General features: G+C 50.2%; 2 protein-coding genes across 2 annotated transcripts; both read left to right on the top strand.

The window, feature by feature from the left end:
- Positions 1 to 202: 202 nt before the first annotated feature.
- LOC136996130 (olfactory receptor 14J1-like) lies at positions 203 to 1108 on the top strand (the record flags this gene model as incomplete). The annotated part of the gene is made up of 1 exon (XM_067317121.1): positions 203 to 1108. A coding segment is annotated over exon 1 (906 nt), but the record flags the coding sequence as incomplete, so codon positions are not given.
- An 8745-nt stretch (positions 1109 to 9853) lies between these two features.
- LOC136996024 (olfactory receptor 14C36-like) lies at positions 9854 to 10669 on the top strand (the record flags this gene model as incomplete). Its single annotated transcript, XM_067317018.1, has 1 exon — positions 9854 to 10669. A coding segment is annotated over one exon (816 nt), but the record flags the coding sequence as incomplete, so codon positions are not given.
- Between the last annotated feature and the right edge of the window lie 13483 nt (positions 10670 to 24152).

Here is a 24152-nt window from a genome sequence, read left to right as displayed (position 1 = left end):
CCTCATAACACACTCTGCCAGTGCAAAGTGGAGTTCAAGCAAGGGAGCTGCGCACAGATCCTCTCCGTAAAGAGAGAGGCAAAGTGCGGAGGGGGTTGCATGAGAACTGGAACATTTGGGGGATATTTTACTTGAAAAGTCTCTCCTAACTTCTCAATGTCTTTTCTTCTTTGGACAGTCCCCCATGCACGGATATATCAAAATGTCCAACAGCAGCTCCCTCAGTGAGTTCCTCCTCTTGGCATTTGCGGACACGCGGGAGCTGCAGCTCTTGCACTTCTCGCTCTTCCTGGGCATCTACCTGGCTGCCCTCCTGGGCAACGGCCTCATCATCACAGCTGTAGCCTGTGACCACCGCCTCCACACCCCCATGTACTTCTTCCTCCTCAACCTCTCCCTCCTCGACATTGGCTCCATTTCCACCACTGTCCCCAAATCCATGGCCAATTCCCTCTGGAACACCAGGGCCATTTCCTTCTCAGGATGTGCTGCCCAGGTATTCCTGTTTTTCTTCTTGTTTGGAGGAGAGTATTCTGTTCTCACAGTCATGGCCTACGACCGCTACGTTGCCATCTGCAAGCCCCTGCATTACGGGACCATCATGGGCAGCAGAGCTTGTGTCAAAATGGCAGCAGCTGCCTGGGCCAGTGGTTTTCTCACTGCTGTGCTACACACTGGGAACACATTTTCAATTCCACTCTGCCAAGGCAATGTCGTGGACCAATTCTTCTGTGAAATCCCCCAGATCCTCAAGCTCTCCTGCTCAGACTCCTACCTCAGGGAGGTTGGGCTTATTGTGGTTACTGCCTCTTTAGACTTTGGGTGTTTTGTTTTCATTGTGCTGTCCTACGTGCAGATCTTCAGTGCTGTGCTGAGGATCCCCTCTGAGCAGGGCCGGCACAAAGCCTTTTCCATGTGCCTGCCACACCTGGCTGTGGTCTCCCTGTTTCTCAGCACTATCCTGTTTGCCTACCTGAAGCCCCCCTCCATCTCCTCCCCAGCTCTGGATCTGGTGGTGACTGTTCTGTACGCAGTGGTGCCTCCAGCAGTGAACCCCCTCATCTACAGCATGAGGAACAAGGAGCTCAAAGATGCCCTGAGGAAAGTGATTTCATGGACGTTTTTCAGCAGTGTGAAAATTGCCTTTGCTCTCCACAAATGACTCCCGTTGTGTCCTGTACCAGGACTGAGCTTTTTTTGTTTACTTTATTTTCATTATTACTATTATTGCTGTTGTTGTTATCATTTGTTACCATGTTGCTACAGAATTGCCTGGATACATTCCACTTTTCCTGGGACTGCTCATTCTCACTAGGTGCCAATATAAAATTGTGTCTAACACTGGGTCAGAGCTGACTCCTTTGCAGTATCTCTGCAATGAAGCAGATTCTTCCAAGTGCAGTGCCTGAAGGCTGGGCTCTTCATCCAGAGCTGCTGTCCCTCAGGCTCTGTCCCCCTGTCCATGTCCTTGAGACAATAGCTCCCCCACCCTGCATGCTGGTCCTTACCCCAAATGTCACGCCCAAACAAGGCTTTTTGCCCAGCTGAAGGACTGGTCATCCAGCTGTGAGCCCTGGAAGGATGAGCCCTCTCCTGCGTCCTCTGCAGGGCTGGCAGGGAGCATGTAGAGGAGGTCCTGGGGCCGTCTACTGGGCCTCTAGACCATCCTCCTCCCATTGGGGGGGGGGTCTCAAACATGGTCTGTCAGAACACAGATCCAGTCCAACTTGTTGTTGCATAAACAGAGAGGAGATGCTGTCACAGGAAACTCCTCCCACACCCAGCCCCTCTTACCAGCCATTTCCAGCACTGACCGTTCTCCATGGTGCTGGTGAGGGGTGATCTTGGAATGTGACCAGCTCCATCTGCCTGCTGGGCTCAGCACCTCTATGGGGGGAGTGTCCATCTTGCCTGGCCTCTCTCCCTGGGCCCAGGCACCATCAGACCCCAGAGCATGGCCTTTTGCTAACTGCTGGGGGGGGGACAGGATGAGAGGGACTGGTGGGACTGGTTGGAGCCTGCTAGGCAGGAGGGTCATGGGGGCCAGGGCACCAAGGTCTGTCATGGGGACCATGCTGTGAGGATGTTTCCCCACCCCTGAAGGCAGCCTATCCTGGCTGCGTGGGGCCACATGCAGGGCAGCAGGGCTGGGCCAGCGCAGCAATGGGATGCAGACAGGAGCCACGACACTCCGGAAGCTCCCACACTGCTGGAATCCCACAAATGTGCCCAGACCCCAGCGAGATCAGACTTTCCACTGCTGTGGCTCCAGGGAGCCCAAGGGGCATCCTGGGTGGGAGGTGCAGGGTGGAGAGTGCAGCCACAGTGCTCCCAGCAGTCCCTCTGCAGCCAGGGCTGCTCCTGATGCTTGTGGAGGGGACTCACTATTATTATTGGGGCTGGGGGTCTCTTGGGGACTGCAGTCACTGGCACCACCTGCCAGGACTCGCAGACCCAGCACAGATGGTCAGTGCCCTGCACCGCAGCTCACAGTGTCCCCTGTCCTGTGTCACTGTCCTCTCTCAGGAGCATTGCTGGGTGTGTCACTCCCTGCCAGGGTATGGAGAGGAGTTGCTGGAGGTCTTCTCTTCTCACGCCTGCTGATCATGGCTCTGCCCTGCTGTTGGCCCACAGGCTCTGACCTGGGTCATGTTAAGTCTCCATACACTCTCCCCTGAGACCATGTAGGGACCCACAGTGCATAGCTCTGCTTAGAGCTGGCCACCATGGCTCACCTGCATGGTCCCAGGAGATCCCAGCAAGGCTATGCTTGGAGGTGAGGCTGTGATTGTCCTCGGTCAAAGTAGATGGGATGGTGTGGCTGGGGGCCAACGGAAGGAAAAGACAAGAGACAATAAGAAGTTGCAGGAAGGGAAATTTCGAATGAGTTTAAGGAAAAAATAAAGAAATAACCATGATAGCTGAGCAGCACTGGGACAGGGACCAGGAGATCTTTAAAAACACTCCTGGAAAAAGCACTTACCAACCTAATCTGACTGTAAAGTTAGCCCATCTCAGAGCAGATCATGGTCCTGCAGATCTCCAGTGGTCCCTCCCAACCCAAATCCTCTTGGAGGAAGGGGCTGGAAAGTGGAGTCCTGGGCAGGGGACACTGCTGTGAGGTTGAGGCCTTGCTGGCATTTGCACTCCCTGGTCAAGCCTGTCCTCAGAGTCACACAGTGAGTGAGTTCATCCTCCAAAGGAGTCTCTGCTCCATGGGCAACAGGAGTCAAACCAGTGCAGGGAGACTGCAGAAAAGTTCTCAGGAACACACCAGGCATTCAGCCCCTTTGACTGCTGAGGTGTCCCCAGACCGGTGCTTTGCCTCCTGGGTCTGAAGGGCTGAGAAATCTTTGGAGCCAGAGCAGACCAGAGTCCCACCTCCTGGGCTCATGGGTCACAGGGCATCAGCAGGGCTGTACTGGCTGCAGGGAGGGAATCAGTGCCCGGGGCATGAGCAGAACCCCCTCTGCCCTCCCCTCTCTCTTCACACCCCAGAACAGAGATCGTGTTTCCCGTGTTGGCCCTCCCTGCCGGGCTGTATTCCCAGCCAGAGGGGACACAGACTAAACCCTGGGGAAATGCAGGAGAGCCCAGCGTCATCTAGAGGAGCAGCATCCCACCACACCTGCTGGGTGGCCAGGGCTGCAGGCTGCACACCCCACTTTGTTCCCTGAAGACCTCCTGCCTGGGGCTGGAGGGTGCCCAGCAAGAAGGCAGGCATGCCTGGGGGTCTGGTGCCATTGGTGTGGTGGCCTTTGGACCAGCCTCTGTCTGTAAGGGATTCAGGAGCTTCTCCGCTCCATGTTAGTGGCAAAATTCGTGTCCCAGGTTCTTCTGTCTGGAGAGCTGAGGATTTCATTCTCTGGAGAAAGGGGAAAAGGAATCCTCTTTGTCCACAGGACTTATACCACCCTGTCAACTCTCTACTCTCTTCTCCTGCTGTATCACGCCAGGACCTGCAGAGAGTTGGTTTATCCCAGGTGCAGGACCTGGCATTTGTCCTTGTTGAATTTCATGAGGTTCCTGACAGCTCATTCCTCTTGCCTGTCTACGTCCCTCTCAATGGCAGCCCTCAAGCATAGTACTGGGCCCCCCTGCAGTTTTGGGTCCTCAACAAGCATCTTGAGTATTGCCTCTTCCATGCCACTGATAAAGTTGTTGCACAGGACAAGTTCCTGGAGAGACCCCGTGGTGTTCCACTTCTCCCTGGCCTCCAAGAAGAATACCATGCCTTCACCACTGCCCTCTGAACCTGATCATCCAACAAGTTCTTTAGCCACCTGGTTGTCCACCCATCTAGGCGGTACATTTCTAAATTGTATTCCAGAAGGATATTGTTGGAGACAGTGTCAAACACCTTGCTCAAATCAAGTTGAAGGACATTTTCTGCTCTCCAACGGCAAATAAAGCTCTTTAATCAGAGGAGGCAATCAGGTTGGTGAGGCACAATTTACCCTGGATCAGTCCATGCTGCCTCTTCCCTACCACCTTCTTCTCCCTCATGTGCCCAGAAGTGAGTGGACTCACTCCATGACACACTCCTCAACCAATTGAGGCTGAATGGCCTGTAGTTCCCTGGGGTGCCCTCTGGGCCTTTTTTGAAGATGGATGTAACATTTGCCTTTCTGCAGTTATTAGGACCTCACTCCATTTCCACGACCTTTCAAGATGACAGAGGGTGGCCTTGCTGTGACAGCGGCCAGCTCTCTCAATGTCCTTGCATGCAGCTGTTGCAATCCCACTGACTTGTAGGGTTTGAGTTCTTGCAAGTCATCCTTCACTCAACCCTCATCCCCTGCTGGCTCTTTTTCTCCTCTGGAGCCCTGACTTGAGGCACAACAGCCCAGGAGATCGTGTTGGTGAAGAATGAAGCCAAGAAGAAGGCCCTTAGCTCCTCAGACCTATCTGCATCTGCCATTACGAGACCCCCTGCCCCCTTCAGCAGTGAGCCCAGGTGTTCCTTGCTTATTCTTTCTCTGTTAGCAGAGTAGTAGCAGCTCTTCCTCGTGCCCTTGAGGATCCCTGCAAGTGTCTACCCTCTGGGAGCTTTGGTTTCACCATCCCTACTTTGGTGGACAAGAGTGTCCTGTTTAGCCAAGCCCATCTCCCCAAAGGTCTCCTAGTTTTAATGAGTATCGGTATGGACCATCCTTGTGCTTGGTAGCTGCTGCCCTTAAAGACCTGCTGGCTTTCCTAAGCTCCATTGCCCTTCAGAGCTGCCTCCAATGGGATCCCCCACCAGGCCCCTGAGGAGGACAAAGTTTCCTCCTTTGAAGGCTGGAGTCTGTACACTTCCATTGTCCTTCCTCACTGCCCTCACGATCTAGGACTCCACTGTTCCATAGTCACTGCAGCCAAGGTTTCCACAGATGATCACAGCCCTGATCAGTGCTTCCTTGAGTGTGAGTACCAGATCCAGGTGAGCGTCACCCTTACTGGCCCATCAGGGAGCTGTGCTTAGAAGCTGTCCCTGACAGCCTCCGGAAATCTCCCGGACTGCTTGCACCCTGCTCTTTGCCCTTCCAGAGAATATCAGCGAGATTAAAGTCTCCCCATCAGATCGAGGCCCTGTGACCCACTGACTTCCTCAGGTTGCTTGAAAGAGACTGCATCCACCTCCTCACCCTCATCGGGTGCTTTGTAACTCCCATCACAACGTCACCTTTACTCTGATGTCCACACACAAGCTCTCACCCAAACCCTTGTCCATCCCATGCAAGAGCTCCATCCATCTGAGCTGTCCCTTCACACAAAGGGCATCCCCCCCTGCCCATCTTCCCTAACGGTCTTGCCTGCAGAGCTTGTACCCTGCCATCACAGCCCTCCAGTCATGCTAACAGTCCCACCGCATCTCGGTTATTCCAACCATGTTTCAGTCCTGTGACAGCTTGTGCATCTCCATCTGCTCCTCTCTGTGCCCCAGGCTGCAGGCACTTGTGTGTATTGGGGTTGCAGAGCCTCAGCTGTGGCACAGAGAACAGGTTTGCAGTGATGCAACCTGTTACCAAGGGCCAAGGACACTGTGTGTGCAAAGGCCCCACTTCAGAGTAGAGCCATGCTGGCATAGATAGCAGGTGGCAATGTCATGGTGAAAGGAGGTTCCCACTAAGAGAGCAAAGCCTGCAGTGCCCAAGGCCAGGCAGAAACAGAGCTGGGCTGCGCTGAAATGGCAGGAGAGGGGCTGGCTGCCCGAGCTGATTTGTAGCACCTTGGGGCCTGTGACAGAGGTGAATCAATCTCCAGGCAGGACAAGTGCCACTGAAGAAGTCCCTGGCCCTGACTAGCCTGTGATTTGGCAGCCTGAGGTCATCATTAGCCCAGTTCCTGTTCATATCACGTGGGGGTGAAAAGAGGTTCAGGAGGAGGAAAGCTAGAAGGTTTTAAGGGTGCAGAGACTAGAGCAGAGACCTTGCTGTGATGTGCCTCTCCCATTTGTGAAGCATGCTTGGCTTTAGATCGGAAGGACTTGGCCTAAAGGCAGTGGTGGGATCCAGTTGTTTGGGTACTGGTAGGAAACCTGAGATGCCCTGGGGCACTTGCCCAGCAACCACTCCAAAGGGGCATGGTTTTCCTAGAGGTCCCATGGTGTATCTGCTAGAGACATGTGCTTGTGCTGGACAACCCAGGCATCCAACATGGCCCTGCCAGCCTATTTCTATGTCACTGAATCAAGTGCCTGCACTGGATGACATCAACTGTTTGCAATGTCGGGATCTGCATGTGTCTCAGCTTCCTGGCGAGTGGAGCTCTGGTAGCAGTGGGCATCTAGTATCTTTTCAGGTGGCCAAGGCAATTCCCTGCCTGGCCCCCAACTCATGCTCCAGAAGGATGAAGGTCTTACACTTCCTCCATCAGAGCAAGCAAACCCTGGCACATGCCTTTGAGCACCTCTGTCTCTTCCAATGTCACCAGGTGTTTGTGTGTGCAAAACTGACTCCCACCTTCCATCTCCAGTGATTACAATGGGATCATAGACCAAGATCTTGCATGCAGACATCCGTGCTTTGCTCACTTCTGCCTGGGCAAGGGGACACCCACTTCCTGTGTGTTTTTTGTGGAGCTCATGGGAAAGATCTGAATCTCACTGCAACCCAGGACCTTCTGAAGCAGCCTGAGAAGCCCAAACTAACTCATCTGAAGCAATACCCAAACCATGGGAGAACAAACTCTATTCTTGTCCCTGTCGAGGTGTCCTGCCTCGTTAAGAGATGGGAAGAGGGGCTTCCTGAGTGGGATGTTTCCACCTTTCATAGATAAGACATCTTTCTCTGATAAGACAAATTGCAATGCTGGAATCACTCTCTCCACACTCTTTAGAAAAGGACAATAGATGATTATTTTAGTCTACTTCAGGGAACATTTCCCAGGAGGAGGGAGCCCAAGGGACAGAGAAATCCATGCCTTCAGCTGGGCCTCTGCTCCTGAGAGGGGCCAGGCTCCGGGGATGGAGGGAGCTCATGGCAACCTGGCAGCGCTGCCCAGAGATAGCTGTGTCCATGAGCAGCTCCTCTGCAAAGAGCAGCAGGGCTCCAGGCTCTGCCTGCAATTGCTGCCAGAAGATGAGACAAGGCAGAGAGAAAAGAAAAGCAGTGTGGAGTGGGAGGCCAGAAGAGAGCTCCTCGTGAGAGAAATCTTCACAGTCATTGACACGGTAAGTCTCTGGCTGCAGGACAATGCTTCTGGGCATCCTGCTACCTTCTGCCAGGGACGCTGAACGGGTATGAAGATTGGGTGTGCAGACAGGTCTGCCCAGGGCTGTAATTCACAGCAGTGTACCTGTGCTGCAGGGTGCTGTGCGCCCAGAGTAGTGACTCTGCCACACTCAGCCTGTCCGGGGAGATCCCCACAGCGCTATGGGGAGAAGCTCTGTGTGGGAGAAGAGACCCCCGTTAGGGCAGGTTGAGCCTCCTCTCAGGAGGATGCTGCGTGGGTCAGGGCTGCCCACAGCTCCAGCTCACTCTGAGGACATTTCTGGAGGGGCCTTTCCAAAAGGAAGGTCAGGGCAGGGATAATATGAAAGGGAAGGAGCTGTCATGAGTCTGTGCTTTCAGTCTTATTCTCTTTGGGATTGGTGAAATGGGATTGGATATGTCAGGCTCAGACAGGGGACTGAGGCTCCAAAACAGTGACACTGAGAGAGGATCAGTTCTGGGAGCAACCTAGCAAATGCCTTCATCCACCGCTCAGCCTAAGGACAGAGCCAGCATCACCTTTCCAGCCTCAGCAAGGTTTCTCTCACCTGCTCCATAGCACCTGCAAACATGGAGGTGCCCTGGGCAGTGTGCTTCACCCAGGAGGTTTCTGCAGGGCAGAGCTTAGCACCCAGTGGGTGGGATGGGGTCTGTGAGCACTGACAGGGGAGAGACGTGGGGACAGAGAAACAGCTCCCTGCAGGGATGGCTCCAGGCAGCAGAGTCATGCTCAGAGTGTGAAAGGAAACCATCAACTCCAAGGCCTGCTCTCCTCTCCCAGCCAGCACAGCCCTCTGCTCTCAAGGCTGTGGGGTGCAGGGCAGGAGTCGTTTCCTCAGCAGCCAGACATCCAGGAGAGGAGACACTCCTGAGTGCCCCTCTGTCCCTCCCTGGCCCTGCCTCCCTCCGCACAAATATCATGGTATTGCTCCATGTTTCCCACCTGCCCAAGCTGCCCTTGTGCTTCCCCTTGGACTCTCTGGGCAGGGGGGTTTCTGATGCAGTTCAGACACCGAATTTGTGGGTCCTGCCATGCAGACGTGTCCTTGACAATGAGGTGCTCCAGTGCCCCTATAGCCTGTGGGGCTCTGAGCAATGCAGTGGGGGGTCTGGGAATGAGCCAGGTCTCTTGTCAGGACACCCCATCCTTAGGACATTCCGCCATTTTTCTGGGGTTTCTGGCTGGGCTGCAAGCTGCCCTCCACAAGGACACAGCTCTCCCATTGCAGCTGTGTGTTATCTAGGTGCTCTATGGAGAAGCCACCTAGATACTGAGGCCACGCTGAGACATGCTGCTGGGTGGCTGGATGTGGGCAGCTGGAAGGAGCCTGATGTGTTGCTGGTAGAAGGGGAGGGCTGAGACCTGCCTCACATTCCCTCAGAAAGAGTGCTGATGGGCACTTTGCAAGTGCATTCCTCTGCTCTCTGCAGTGTGGTTTCTTTTTTCGGGTAACACAAGTGCAACTGTCCTCCACCTCTGAGGTGGGAGCACAGGGCAGCTGGGAACAAGGCAGATGGACAGGCCAGCTCTGCTCCCTCTGCACTCAAGCCAGAGAGAATCCTTCTGCCTCTCCAGAATCACAGCTGCTCACTCTGAGTGCAGCAGCAATGCTGAGGGTTTCTACCTCCAAGAATCCTCCTCCAGTGTGACAGGGTCAGCTAAAGAAAACCAAAGAAGCTTTAAAACTATTCATGAACCCACGTCATTTAGAAGTGGGAGTGAAGATGCTGAAAATGCCTTCAGCATTATGAGTGTATGAACTCTGATTGGAACTGGAAATGTAACAGTGTAGTCACCCCTGTTCCCATGTCCGCAGTGCTGTAGGTCAGGGTTGACTCCTCTGGAGCCCACAGGCAACGGTCCCTGCTCCTCATAACACTCTCAGCCAGCACAAACCTGAGGTCAAGCCCCAGAGTCATTGTCACAGCTGCTTAGATGGAGGGAAGTAACGCGTGTGTGTTTGGGGAAGGTTATGAGAAATTTTTGCTCAGAGAAGTCTGCCCTAACTTGTCAATGTCTCTTCTTCATCAGACAGTCCCCCTGTGCTGCAAAGGAGCAAATGTCCAACAGCAGCTCCCTCAATGAGTTCCTCCTCCTGGCATTTGCAGACACATGGGAGCTGCAGCTCTTGCACTTCACGCTCTTCCTGGGCATCTACCTGGCTGCCCTCCTGGGCAACGGCCTCATCATCACAGCTGTAGCCTGCGACCACCACCTCCACACCCCCATGTACTTCTTCCTCCTCAACCTCTCCCTCCTCGACATTGGCACCATCTCCGTCATTGTCCCCAAATCCATGGCCAATTCTCTGTGGGACACCAGGGCCATTTCCTACTTGGGATGCACTGCACAGCTCTTTCTCATTCTCTTTTTCTTTTTGGCTGAGTTTTCTCTTCTCACAGTCATGGCCTATGACCGCTTTGTCGCCATCTGCAAGCCCCTGCACTATGGGACCATCATGGGCAGCAGAGCTTGTGTCAAAATGGCAGCAGCTGCCTGGGCGAGTGGTTTTCTCAATTCTGTGATGCACACTGCTAAAACATTTTCAATGCCATTCTGCAAAGGCAATGTTGTGGAGCAGTTCTTCTGTGAACTTCCGCCAATCCTCAAGCTCTCCTGCTCAGACTCCTACCTCAAGGTGTTTTGGGCACTTGTGATTAGTGTTTGTTTATTTTTTGGGTGTTTCATTTTCATTGTGCTGTCCTACGTGCAGATCTTCACTGCTGTGCTGAGGATCCCCTCTGAGCAGGGCCGGCACAAAGCCTTTTCCATGTGCCTGCCTCACCTGGCTGTGGTCTCCCTGCTTGTCAGCACTGTCATCTTTGCCTGTCTGAAGCCCCCTTCCCTCTCCTCCCCAGCTCTGGACCTGGTGTTGGGTGTTCTGTACTCGGTGGTGCCTCCAGCAGTGAACCCCCTCATCTACAGCATGAGGAACAAGGAGCTCAAAGATGCACTGAGGAAACTGGTTCAGTAGGTACAATGTCAGTACCCATAACTTTCCCATGTGCATCTGCTCCTCATTCCCAGGGTATTTGGCAACATAGCTAGGTGTTGCTCATGTCTGTCTTTCTTACTTACTTTTCTCTGTTACATTCTCCCAAAAGAAATAAACATTTTGCTTTGTGCCACTTGTCCTCAGGAATCTCTCATTTGAATCTGATCAAGAGACCGTGTTGAAGCAGGAAGCCAGGCTTCTGCCTTCATCAGCAGAGATGGGAGAACCTCCAAGCCCGCTAGTCTGAGCTCCTTGGATGCCTTCAGTGCAATGAGGAGAGTTTCCCTTTGCAGTGTGTCTTTTGGTGCTGACACCAAGGGAGCTCAGGGGCACAGAGTCAGGCTCAGACGAGTACAGGCATGGTGACACCATGGGTCCTGTGTGCCTTAAGAGAGCTCAGCTCCTGTGACCACAGTCAGGGTATGATCTCACACCCCTCTCCTGTGAGGGTGGCAGCCGGCTGCTGCTGTGAGTTTGTCCCTTCTCTCCACAGCATTCCAACACTTCAGGAAGAGGGAGAATGGAAAGGAGGAGAGTCTGGACAAAGTCTGTGGGCCTATTGATCCCTCCCAGCAACACTGCAGAAATCTCCTTCAGTCACCTAAGCCTAAAGCATCCTTTTCAATTTGTGCCCTGCCAAAAATACAAAACAAAATCTGAGCCTCAGGAGAGTGCCTTACCTTTCAGGTAAGCCTGCCGTGAATGCCCTCTTAAAAAGTCTTTTCCAGACATGTTCTGAAGGTGAGCTAGAGCTGTGACAAGCCCTGACTCATGCAGCACCCTCTCAGCAGGAGAATGAACCTGCCCTGCCGGGGGTTATTCCTCCCACCCAGAGCTTCTCCCTGCAGTACTATGTGGAGAGTGATCCTTAAAAATCCTACCAGCCATGGGATGGGATGGGTCCAGAAGACCCCTCCAGGAATCTAAGTAACATTACCCTGCAGCCAGAGACTTACTGTGTCAAGGGCTGTGAAGATTTCTCCCACAATGAGCTCTCCTCTGGCCTCCCACTCCACACCGCCTTTCACTTCTCATCTCATGTCAGCAATTGCAAGCAGTGCCCAGAGCCCTGCTACTCTTTGCAGAGGAGCTGCTCCTGCATACAGTGGTCTCTGGGCAGTGCTGCCTGGTTGCCATGAGCTCCCTCTATCCCAGTATCGTGCCCCTGCTCAGGAACAGAGGCCGAGCTGAAGATGTGAATTTCTCTGTCCCTTGTGCTCCAACCTCCTGCAAAATGTTCCCTGAAGTAGACTAAAATAATCACCAGTGGTCCCTCTCTAAACACTCAAGAAGACTGATTCCAGCATTATGATTTATTTCATCAGAGGATGGTTATCTGCAAGAGGTGGAAACATCCCAGTGTGGAGGCCCCTATTCCCGTGTCTTAACTAGGCAGGACACCTAGATGGGGACAAGAAGAGAGTTCATTTACCCATGGTTCAGGTGTTGATTCAGATGAGTCAATCTGGGCATTTCATGCCAGCTTAGAAGCCCCTGGACTGGCGTGGGATTCAGATCCCTCCCGTGAACTCCACAAAAACACAGAAGGTGGGATTCCCCTTGCCTAAGTGGAGGTATAAACAACAGAGATGTCTGCACATGAGCTTCTTGTCTAAGCTCACATTATAATCACTGGAGATGGAGGGTGGGAGTCAGTTGCTCACACATAAACACCTGGTGACAGCTGAAGAGACAGAGGTGGTCCCAGGCATGTGCCAGTGCCTGCTTGCTCTGATGGAGTGGCTAGAAGACCCACATCCTTCTGGAGCATCAGGTGAGGGCCAGGTGGGGAATTTCCTTGGCCATCTCAAATGACACTAGATGTCTAATACCACTAGAGCCCCACTCACTATGAAGCTGAGACACAAGCAGATCCCGACAGTGCAAAATCATAATGTAATTCAGTGCAGACACTTGATTTACTGACATAAAATAGGCTGGAAGGTCCATATCAGATACCTGAGGTGTCCAGCACAGCTGCATGTTTCTAGCACATACAGCATGGCACTTACTGGAAAACCATGCCTGTTTGGAGCAGTGCTGGGCAAGTGCCCCAGGGCATCTTGGGTTTCCTACTTGTGCCTAAACAAATGAATCCTACCTCTGCCTTCGGGCACAGTCTGTACTGTCCACATCGAAGTGTGTTGCGTAAATGGGAGGCACATCACACCAAGGTCTCCACTCTAGTCTCTGCACTCTCAAACCCCTCTAGCTCTCCTCCCCCTGAACCTCTTCTCACCCCGCCAGATGATATGAACAGGCACTGGGCTAGTGATGTCCACAGGGTGGCTGGATCACAGGCTACCCAGGCCCGGTGACTTCTTCACTAGCACCTTGTCCTTCTTGGAGATCAGCGCACCTCTGTCACAGGTCCCAAGGTGCTGCAGAGTCAGCACAGGCAGCAAACCCAGTCCTGCACAGCCCAGCTGTGTTTCTCCCTGGCCTTGGGCCCTGCAGGCTTTGCTCTCTTAGTGGGAACCTCCTTTCACCATTACATTGCCACCTGCTTTGTATGCCAGCATGGCTCTGCTCTGAAGTGGGGCCATCACACACACAGTGTCCTTGGCCCTTGGTAACAGGTTGCACCATGACCAATCTGACTGAAACATTGCTAGAGTACTGAGATGTAGTGAGATCACTCGCACGACCAAAAGGAACCAATTGTAGGGTACAAGCTCTTCAGGTGTCAGATAAAATAGCATTTGCTTAGAGCTAGCAGCTAAATGTACTGAAGCCTAAGGCTGCACATTGCTGAACTTTTCCCAAAATTGTTTGGGCCAGTCCAAACACGGAGGGAACAAGGAGATAAGAAAGTAACAAAACAGCATCAACAATGATCAGCGAGTACCATAACTCCACCTGGAGACAATGGGGAAACCAACCAGGAGTGAAGAAGCTACTACTTGTTGAGCAATCATTGGTGCAGCAAATCAGAGAGAGAATGGACAAAGAACTTAACCCGTAGGGGTATAAATACCCAGGGAATTTTCCGTTCGGGGTCCCTTGGAGGAGGCACCCAGCTCGAGCTGTAATACTAATAAAATCATCTTATAAAGAATTATTTTGTATCTTTTGGATAAAGCGGAAATCTAGAGTCGAATCCTGTTAAGGACACTGGATTGAACAGTTTCCCTAACAGTGTGGCACCCCAGATGGGACTCTAGGCAGCCACCATCTGATCCTCTTATCTCCAAACTTCCACTGGCATCGGGTGATTTCACCTAGGAGCTTTGGTGATGGGAGGTGCCGACGGGTGTGTGTTAAAATTTCGCATGTGTATTTTGGGGAGAGTGGGTTCAAGACCAATCTCCGGGATTTGAGAGGTTTCGAGTCCCATCTCAATCCGACTGGAAGGGGGAGTGTGCAGCCTGATCAGCGTAAGGTGCACCACAAGACTCTGATACACATGGGAAACATATCCGGTGCAGAGAAGGGGATGCCCTTAGCCGAGGTACTGGAAAACTGAAGAAAGATTGACGGTACCGTAGGGTTAGGAAAAAAGAAACTAGTGACCTTGTGCCAGGAACACTGGCTCCTCCTTACCCAGGAGGGCAGCCCAGCTGCACGGTGACCACCGCAAGGGACTTTTGACCAACAAGAACTGACCTTTTTACGACATCACCTAAAAGACAGATTCCCGGGACAAATGGATTATTGGTATGTATGGGATAGCTGGGCATTCTCTAGAAAAAAGGAGACATCTAAAAACAAGAGAAAAGTGTCTTCTCCAAATACTCTAAATAGTGCAGCTGCTAAAACGCTTGTGGAAACTGCTCCACCCTATGTGCTACCCTCTGCTTCAGCTTCTCTATACTGCCCCTTGCCTTCCACCTCCACCTTTCAAGCCCCTTTGCAAGTCATTCCTGTGCCAGGAGCAGTGGCCCTGCCAGGTCTGGATGGGGTACCGCGGGTAGCTACTGCGTGAGTTTACCGACCCTGGGGGCCTCAAGATTTGATTGCATGGAGTCAACAAACTCCCAGGCTTAGGGAGGACCCGGAAGAAGCTTTGCAAATAGTAAGGGGAATATTCCGTGCATATGACCCCACCTGGGGGGATGTGCAGATGCTTCTTGAAGCTCTATTCACTCCTGATGAGAAACGTGCGATTCTAGACACGAATCGTTGTTAGGCTGAACAGGGAGGAATGGCAGCCGCCCGAATGGCGTGGCCAGCTGTGGATCCTGGGTGGGATTATAACACAGAAGCAGATTATTGGCAGTTATAATTAGCTAAACAGGGTATAGAGGAAGCCATACATTTGGCCGGAGAGAGAACTGCAAATTGGTCTAAGATCTGGGAGTGGCAACAACAAATTGACGAACACCCCTCGGCATTTCTGTCCAGAATGTTTAAGCAAATTAGAATGTTTGGGGGAGGGATCGACCCAGAGGCGGAGGCTAACAGACCCCCAGTAGTTTCTACTTATGTAGACAAAACATCTCCAGATATGAAAAAATATTTCTCTAAGCATGTCCCCGATATTGGCCAGGAAAATCCATGGATGAAGTAGTGCGCTTGGCTACCCTTGTATATAATGGAAGAGAGGAGCAAAAAGCTAAGGAGAAACAGTGACAGAGAAAAGAGGAAGTCAGTACGCTAGCAGCAGTACTGAGAGACGGAATTCCAGGGAACAGGAGTAGAGGCCGAGGAAGACCTGGAGGAGAAAGGTGGAGTCAGCATGTACGAGACACACAACCAGGACTGAGAGGACCCTGCCATTATTGTGGAGAGCAAGGACGCTGGAAACAAGAATGTCCCGTAAGACCCTGTGGGAGGGGCGGATTACAACGAGGGACCGGGAGTGGAAACAGGCCACAACTTTCAGAAGCATGACGAGAGGCGGGGGACCTGGGGAGTCCTGTGGAAATGGGAATGAATACATGGAATAAACCATTAGATTTTAAAGGTCGAGTGATGGGAAAATTTGGGGGGCATGAAGTACCATTCTTAGTAGATACAGGGGCTACTCTTTCCCTTTTGAATTTTGAGCCCAACGGTTACAAATCATCAGATAGAATTATAATACACGGGGTAACTGGGAAAGGGGAATGACTATTGACCAAGCCTATGTTACTCACGATTGGAGAGAAGGGAGTATGGGGTCATTTTGTAATTTCTACAGATTTGCCTTCTTGTCTCTTGGGAAGAGACTTACTACAAACTAGGGCTACTCAAATCTGCCTCCAACTGGAAGGGGTAAAATTAATCCTTATGGAATCATGTATTTTGGTTGAAATGGGGGATGAAAGGATAACAGAATTACAGATTCCATCCAAATTAAAATTAGTCCCAACCAAATTGTGGAGCTGCTCGGGGATCAACGTAGGCCTATTAAAGTCAACCAGTCCAGTTTCAATTAGAACAAAGGAAGGACCTCCCCCTGTGGTTAAACAATACCCTATTCCACAGGAGGCAGAAAGGAGTATCCAAAACTAGATAGACTATTATCTAAAATCAGGTATTCTACGAATCTGTGAATCTCCATATAATACCCCAGTTTTACCAGTTAAAAAGAATAGGTTAGATTCTGATGGTGACTCAGCGTATCAATTTGTAAAGACTTATGAGCTGTTAATCAATATGTAATTGCTCCTCACCCAGTGGTTCCTGACCCTTCGACTATATTCTTGCAAATACCCCACTGGGCAGTGTGTTTCACTGTAACTGACCTAACGGCAGCCTTTTTCAGTATACCAATAGCTGAAGATAGTCAAGAACTCTTTGCCTTTACCTGGAAAGGACAGCAGTTAACTTGGACTCGATTGCCACAGGGATTTACTGGGTCTCCGACTATTTTTTCACAAATACTTAAAAACGATTTGGAAGACATTGAGCTTCCAAAAGAATCAGTGCTAATACAATATATAGATGATTTATTGTTAGCCAGTAGGAATTATGAAACATGTTTGAGGGACGCTGTTTCCTTATGTACTGCCTTAGCAGAAAAAGGGCACCGCCCATCCCTATCCAAGCTCCAGCTGTGTCAACAGGAAGTAAACTATTTAGGTTTTATTTTCAAAAAAGGACATAGACTAATTGATCCGGATCGAGTAAAAGCAATTCTGGAGTCACCACACCCAGTAACTAAGAGACAGTTAAGGGGATTTTTAGGGACTACAGGATTCTGCAGACCATGGATTCCTGGACTAGGAGACATTATTAACCCCCTAGTCCAGGCAAGAAAGAAAGAAGAGGCGGAGCCACTGGCCTGTGGTTCAAAAGGAGAAAAAGCTTTTATATCCGTAAAAAGGCCTTGACTTTGGCTCCATCGTTAGGGTTACCAGATTCTAGTAATGACTTTGAACTGTTTGCCCATGAACAACAAGGAGTAGCAAGCAGAGTGCTCACTCAAAGGTTATGTCTTCATCGCAGACCAGTAGCCTATTATTCAACCCAATCAGATCCGGTAGCTAAAGGTACTCTGGGGTGTATTAGAGCGATAGCTGCAACTGCAGCCATTATGGAAAAGGCGCGGCCCGTAGTTTGGGGCCGTCCGATGACTGTGTAGGTACCTCATGCAGTGGAGTTATTGCTAAAGCAATGTGCTACCCAGGCACTGTCACCACAGAGAGCCCACGGATATGAACTTATGATTCTACCTGCAGATAATGTAACCCTAAAAAGGTGCAACGTTTTAAATCCAGCTACACTATTGCCTCTGCCTGAAGATGAGGAATGACACCACTCCTGTGAATAGGTGATTATCAGCTCCAGTAAACCCCCGAGAGGCCCTTAAAGAGGTACCCCTCGAAAATCCGGATCTAACCCTCTTCACTGATGGTTCATCTTACTACCTGAATGGAAAACGACGTTCAGGGTATGCTGTTACCAGCCTCTTGGAAGCACTCGAAGCTGGCCCTTTGACCCCGCACATTAGTGCTCAAGGGGCAGAACTGGTAGCTCTTACACAAGCCATGAAGTTGGGAGAAAACCTGCAGATCAATGTATATACTGACTCTAAATGTGCTTTGGGGCTACATCATGCTACAGGAATGCTGTGGAAGGAGAGAGGATTCTTTACATCGGCTGGGAAGATGATTGCTAATGGACAAGAAGTGCAAGGGTTGTTAAAGGCAATTGAAAGCCCTAAAGAAATTGCCGTTATATATTGCCCGGCCCATACAAGGGGAGTATCTGATGCGGCACAAGGGAATAATCTAGTAGACAGAGCAGCTAAAGCAGCCGCCCGACAGCCCTTTTCTGTAACTAACATACAACTCCCACAAGAAGGGCCAAACATATTAAGCCCAGCACAAATCTACAAAGACATGCCACAGAAGGAAAAAGAAAACTGGAGAAAATGGGAAGCAATTCAGAACGATGAAGGAATTTGGACCATAGGCAATAAACCCGTCCTTCCAGAGAGGTACGTACTCCCCATAGCTAAGTGGTACCATGATCGTGGACGTGGAAGACTGTCAGCTATTGCCTCACGAATCTTACAAAACTGGGCAGCTCCAGGAGTTTATGCTGTTGCAAAATGCATAACCACCACCTGCTTGACGTGCCAGAAATTTAATGATACTCGACCAAAAACTGAGCAAGGAAGTCGCCCGTGGGCATATTTCCCTTTCCAATGCCTACAAATCCATTATGCTGATCTTCCATCTGAACATGAGGAAATTTCCATCTGAACATGAGGAAATACTTTTTCACTGTGAGGGTGACAGAGCACTGGAACAGGTTGCCCAGAGAGGTTGTGGAGTCTCCTTCTCTGGAGATATTCAAAACCCGCCTGGATGCAATCCTGTGCAATGTGCTCTAGGTGACCCTGCTTGAGCAGGGGGGTTGGACTAGATAATCTCCAGAGGTCCCTTCCAACCTCAGCGATTCTGTGATTCTGTGATCTCCCACCTGCTGAAAGCTACAAACACCTTCTCGTGATTGTCAACCAACTAAGTGGTTGGGTAGAAGCCTTTCTTACTCGCAAGGCAGATACAGCCGCAGTAATTAAGACTCTATTAAGGGAAATTGTTCCTCGATATGGAGTACTGGAAACTATAAATTCGGACAGGTGTTCTCCTTTTTCAGCTGGAATCTTAGAAAAACTATATCAAATGATAGGAATCCGTAGAGAATTACATACACCCTACCACCCTCAGTCCTCGGGGCAGGTAGAAAGGATGAATAGAACCTTTAAGGCTAAATTAGCACGAGTATGTACACAAACCAATCTTAAATGGCCAACAGCTCTAAATCTAGTTTTGTGGGAAATCAGAACTACCCCGAGACAGCTGGTAGGGTTGTCCCCAGTGGAAGTTTTGTTTGGATGACAATTAGTTGTACCTGGGACTTATATCCCAGCAAAGACCAGCCTCTTGGACAGAGATGAGCGGTTAACCAAATATGTGTTAACTTTCCCAGCTTCTTTCTGAAATGCATGGACGGAAGCTCAATGGGCTCAGGCCGTACCTACAGAAATCGAGGTACATAATACTCAGCTTGGTGATGAGGTTATGATTAAGGTACACAGCAGAAAAAATAAACTTGAACCAAAATGGGAAGGCCCCTATATGGTATTATTAACCTCTTATTTTGCTGTAAAGGTTGCAGGGAAGGATCACTGGGACCTTCATTCCCATGTCAAGAAATTACCACCTTCCCAGAAGAGCAGGACCTCTACCCTGGAAGATAAAGTCATTCCACTTCCTGAAAACTGATGGAACTCCCAGTACATGCTGCACTTGTTTCCTTTCCAGGGCTGCATGGACACATGAGTTACCAGTTGCTTGGCTGAGCCAACTGTCTCAGAGCATAAACAAAGGACATATTGCCCTCACTGGTGTCTTCATCACCCTTACGGGAGTGTCCTCCTCCTGAATGCTGCTCCAAGGGAGGAAGGATTGAGATTTCACCAACACGGGTGGCTCTGGGTGACATGTAATAATTGTGGTCCTTGTGACCCTCGTTGGTGTGACCAGTGTTACCAAGCCCAGTGGATAAATAATCATCAAGCTTGGAGCTGGGAAAGTGTAACTAGGCCAGGGGCAGCAGGACATATTAACTGGTGCTGTTCCTGCCCATTACATCAGCCCCGGGCTATAGAGGCTAGAACAGGTGCATTAACATTATCAGCCAACTAATGACTCTATTCAAATTACAAAATGATTAAGTTGCTAATAAGCTTACTTACTATTCGGATGGCCCATTCCAAATTATCCGCAATGGAGCCTGAGATTATGCTAAAATTAGAACTAAAAGCCACCCAAGCCCCAGAACATGGTTGCACCAAAAGAGGTAGCTCAAAGCCTAATCTACCAAGTAACACAAAAACATACCCTAGAGGGGGAGTGGATAAGTAATCTGCTCACCAGTCAGGGACTCTCCTCATGGCTGAGCAGCCTATAAGGTTCCCTAATTAAGATATTCTTACCAGGAATAATCATACTGATATTGGCATGTTGTGTTATTACCTTTGTACGAGATTGCTTACAAAATGCGTTACTGCGTTATATACAAGGATACCAGAGAATGCTCGAACAGGAACAATTCTAAGAGGGCAGGGATGCCCCCAAAAAACAAAAGGAGGGACTGCTGGATATCATAGCATTTGCTTACCACTAGTAGCTGAACGTACTGAAGCCTAAGGCTGCACATCGCTGAACTTTTCCTGAAATTGTTTGGACCAGTCTGAACAAGGAGGGAGCAAGGAGATAAGAAAGTAACAAAACAGCGTCAACAATGATCAGCGAGTACCATAACTCCACCTGGAGACAATGGGGAAACCAACCAGGAGTGAAGAAGTTACTACTTGTTGAGCAATCCTTGGTGCAACAAATCAGAGAGAGAATGGACAAAGAACTTAACCCCTAGGGGTATAAATACCAGGGAATTTTCCGTTTGGGGTCCCTCGGAGGAGACACCCAGCTGGAGCTGTAATACTAATAAAATCATCTTATAAAGAATTATTTTGTATCTTTCGGATAGAGCATAAACCTAGAGTCAGACCCTCTTAGGGACATTGGATTGGACAGTTTCCCTAACAACAGCATAATAGAAAGGGTCATGGAAACACAAGGTCAAGGGCAGATCGATATTTCTTCTCCCCAGATTAATACCCTTCCGGAAGATTCCCAGTATTTCATCACAGGAAAACATTGACAGTAAAATTAGCCAGTCATTGGAGCTGATGAAAGTGTGCTCATATTTTGGAAACGTTGAAAACAGTTCTTCACCTTTCCAGGCAGAGCTCAGGTGTCCAACCACAAGCACCCAGGGGCACTTGGAGAGGTCCCGGTGTCTCTGAGGCACCTGCCTGGGCCTGGCAGCTCTCACAGGGGACCTGCAGAAGACCAGAGCCCCTCGGAGGTGCAGAGGGAGGCTGGGCAGAGGGGACCAGGGCACCTGCAATGGCACCAGCCATCCGTGACCTTGTGAATGCATCCCACCCCAGTTCCGGAAATCACTTTCCTTTTCAGACAAAACAATAACACATAATTGCCCCAAAAGACTGGTGTACAAAACCAAACCAAACCAAGAATAACAATAAAAACACAAAAAAAATAAGAGCTGGAAAATTTAACAAAACTTTTCTTTGCTTTAAATCTTTTGCTTAATTTCTTTCTACTTTCATTTTTAAAGTCATTTTCTACACATTTCAGCTATAATCAGGCCTGCACCAATAAACAAGATATTTTTGTGTCTCACACAGAGCCCAGCGCTCAGAAGACCACCCTCTGACCATGGCTGTCTGTGCTATCCCTCACTCTGCATAGAGTACGTCGCGCTCTGAGGTGTTTGGCTGTCTCGACTAGTGAGGAAAGCAGGGTGACCAGCTTCAGGGACATGCTCTGTATTTGCATGGCCAAATTTGCACAAATCTCAACATACCTATGTTACTGTGACCTTTTAAAGGAGTCCCTAAAACACCTAGCTACACTCCCTTTTCATTCCCTCCACAATCAATGAAGTGCCACTTCATTTTCAGGAGCAACAGGGAGGAGGCTGATCTCACCCCAGGCCAGACCCCATCAGTGCAGATGTCTCTGGCTAACCCAGTTGTCTGGACTTCCCTTTCTAGTCAAAGGAGGGAAATAGGTTCCCTCAACTGAGTTGTTTTGAGATACATTTCCTAATGACAAGCTAAAGTCCCATAGGATCCACCTCCAAAATATTCATCACCTCATGGGAACACAGCAACCCTAGGGCATCTCGGGCAGCAATAGCCTCTCTATGTGATCAAATGAATCAAGCCCCAAAAGGAGATTCCAGTCATAAGTTGAAATCTTCTCAGAAAATAATTCAATGCAATAATAGACAAAAAAATCCTCTTTTCCAAAACTTCACACAGTTTTTACCATTGCCAAATATTTTTTTCATTCTTATTCATTGACAGCATCATGTTGATGTACTACAGGAATTAGTCTGTCTATGCAAGTGTGCATATGTATATACATATTAGTCATCAAAATACATTTGCTGGCAATACTCTGGAGTAGCAGTGGAGGAATGGAGAAACTTTGTTCTGAGGAACTACTTTATTTAAATGGACATGTTTCAGATCTCTTCTTCTCCTTCTCTGTCCTTTCTTCTTCCTCCGCCTCTTCTCTCTTTACAGAGCACTTCAGGGGACCATTCACTGAATCACAGCACTTATGGTGGGGGAGACCTCTGGACGTCATCTAGTTCCAACCAGCCCAGTCAGTGCAGAGGGAACTAGATGAGGTTGCCCAGGGGCTCCCCCCAGTTATGCATTGGCCACAAAGGTGCTGAGAGTGCGCTCCATCCACTGTGCAGGCCATTCATCAAGATGTTAAACAGTCCTGCCCCACATGGTGATCACTGAGGGATGCTGCTAGTAACCGTCTGCCACTTGGAACTTGTACCACTGATCACTGCATTTCAGCCTGATGGTCCAGCCAATCTTCCACCTTCCCCATGGTCCATTGATCCAGGGCAGATCTCAACAATTTGCCTCTAAGGAGACTCTGGGGGACTGTGTGAAAGGCCTTGATGAAGTGAAGCTTCACAAAATCCCCTGCTTTCCCCTTGTGCACAAAGCCATTCACCTGATGGCAGAAGGCAATCGGGTTGGTCAGGCATGGTTTCCATTTCCCCTTGGTCAACCCATGCTGCCTCTTCCAGGCCTTGTCCTTCCTATGCTTGGAGATGGTTTCCAGGAGGATTTGCTCCATCACCTTCCCAGGGACTGAGATGAAGCTGACCAGCCTGTTGTTGCCCAGCTCCTCCCTCTTGTCCTTCTGGAAAATGGGTGCAATGTCTGCCTTTTCCCAGTCATCAGGAACCTCCCTGATTACCCTGACCTTTAAAAGACGACCAACAGCAGGGTTGGAATGACTCCGAACACCTCTCCCTGCACCCTGGGGTGCTTCCCGTCTGGTCCCATGGACTTGTGTGTGCCCACTGGGCAAAGTTCCTCCCCAGCTGCATCTTCCTCTGCCATGGGTGAGGCTTTGCTAACACAGAAGCTGCCAAAGGACTTGGGGGCCAGGGAGGTCTGGCAGTAGACAATACCAGTAAAAGACAAGGTAATAGAGGCAATGAGCCACTCAGCCTTTCCCCTGTCTTTCTTACTCTGTCCCCTGCCCCACCGTGCAGGGAGACCACACTTTCCTTGGCTGCCTGCCTTGTGCTGCCCATGTACTTACAGAAGCCCTTCTGCTTGCCCTCCCCATCCCTTCCTAGTTCCAGCTCCAGCTCCAGCTCCAGCTGAGCTTTGGCTTGCCTAACTCCATCCCTCCCACCACAGGCAATGGCTGTGTCTTCTTCCTGGGTAGCCCATTCCCCTTCCAACCCTCTGTGCACTTCCTTCTGCCTTTTCAAGTCCTAAATCACAAAGTCCCTGCTCATCCATGCCAGCCTCAGGCCAGGCCCTGATGGACTTCCCTGCAGACTAGAGTGTTCCTGTGCTTTGAGGACATTGTCCCTGATGATCCAAGAGAGCTCCATGGCTCCTTTGCCCTCCAGGACAGTCACCTGTGGGATCCTGACAAGCAGATCCTGAACAAGATGAAATCCTCTCTGCTGCAGTCCAGCGTGGTGATTCTGTCATTCCTCCTACCTCTCCACCATCTCATGGTCACCGCAGTGACTGCCAGCCTCCACATTCACATCCCCATCCAGGGTGAGCTTCAGGCAGGAAAGAAAGGGCAGGATGGCACCATCTACTTAGAGGCACAAACCACAGAGGTGGAGAACTCACCCTGCAGAAAAGCCTGCATTTCTCCCCTCACCACTGAGAGGATCCGGGCAATGGACTTCTATGTGGTGAAAGGTGGATGCAAAGAAGTTCGGGGTAATGTAGCTATGCCCGAGGCAGCGCCTCCCAGGCTGCCGTTATAGTCAACAAGGAAGAAGGAGGAGGTGTTCACCACCTTCTTTTGCATGGTCACATAAAGCACAAATGATTCCTGTCCCAGAGACATTTGCTCTGTGCTTGAAATGAGGCCTGAGGTCATAGGCTTTTAGGATAATTCAGGCTGTAGGGACCACAGGAGGCCTG

The sequence above is a fragment of the Apteryx mantelli genome, unplaced genomic scaffold (genome assembly GCF_036417845.1).
Source record: "Apteryx mantelli isolate bAptMan1 unplaced genomic scaffold, bAptMan1.hap1 HAP1_SCAFFOLD_20, whole genome shotgun sequence".
Lineage (NCBI taxonomy): Eukaryota > Metazoa > Chordata > Aves > Apterygiformes > Apterygidae > Apteryx > Apteryx mantelli.
This window is presented reverse-complemented; position numbering and strand designations above follow the sequence as displayed.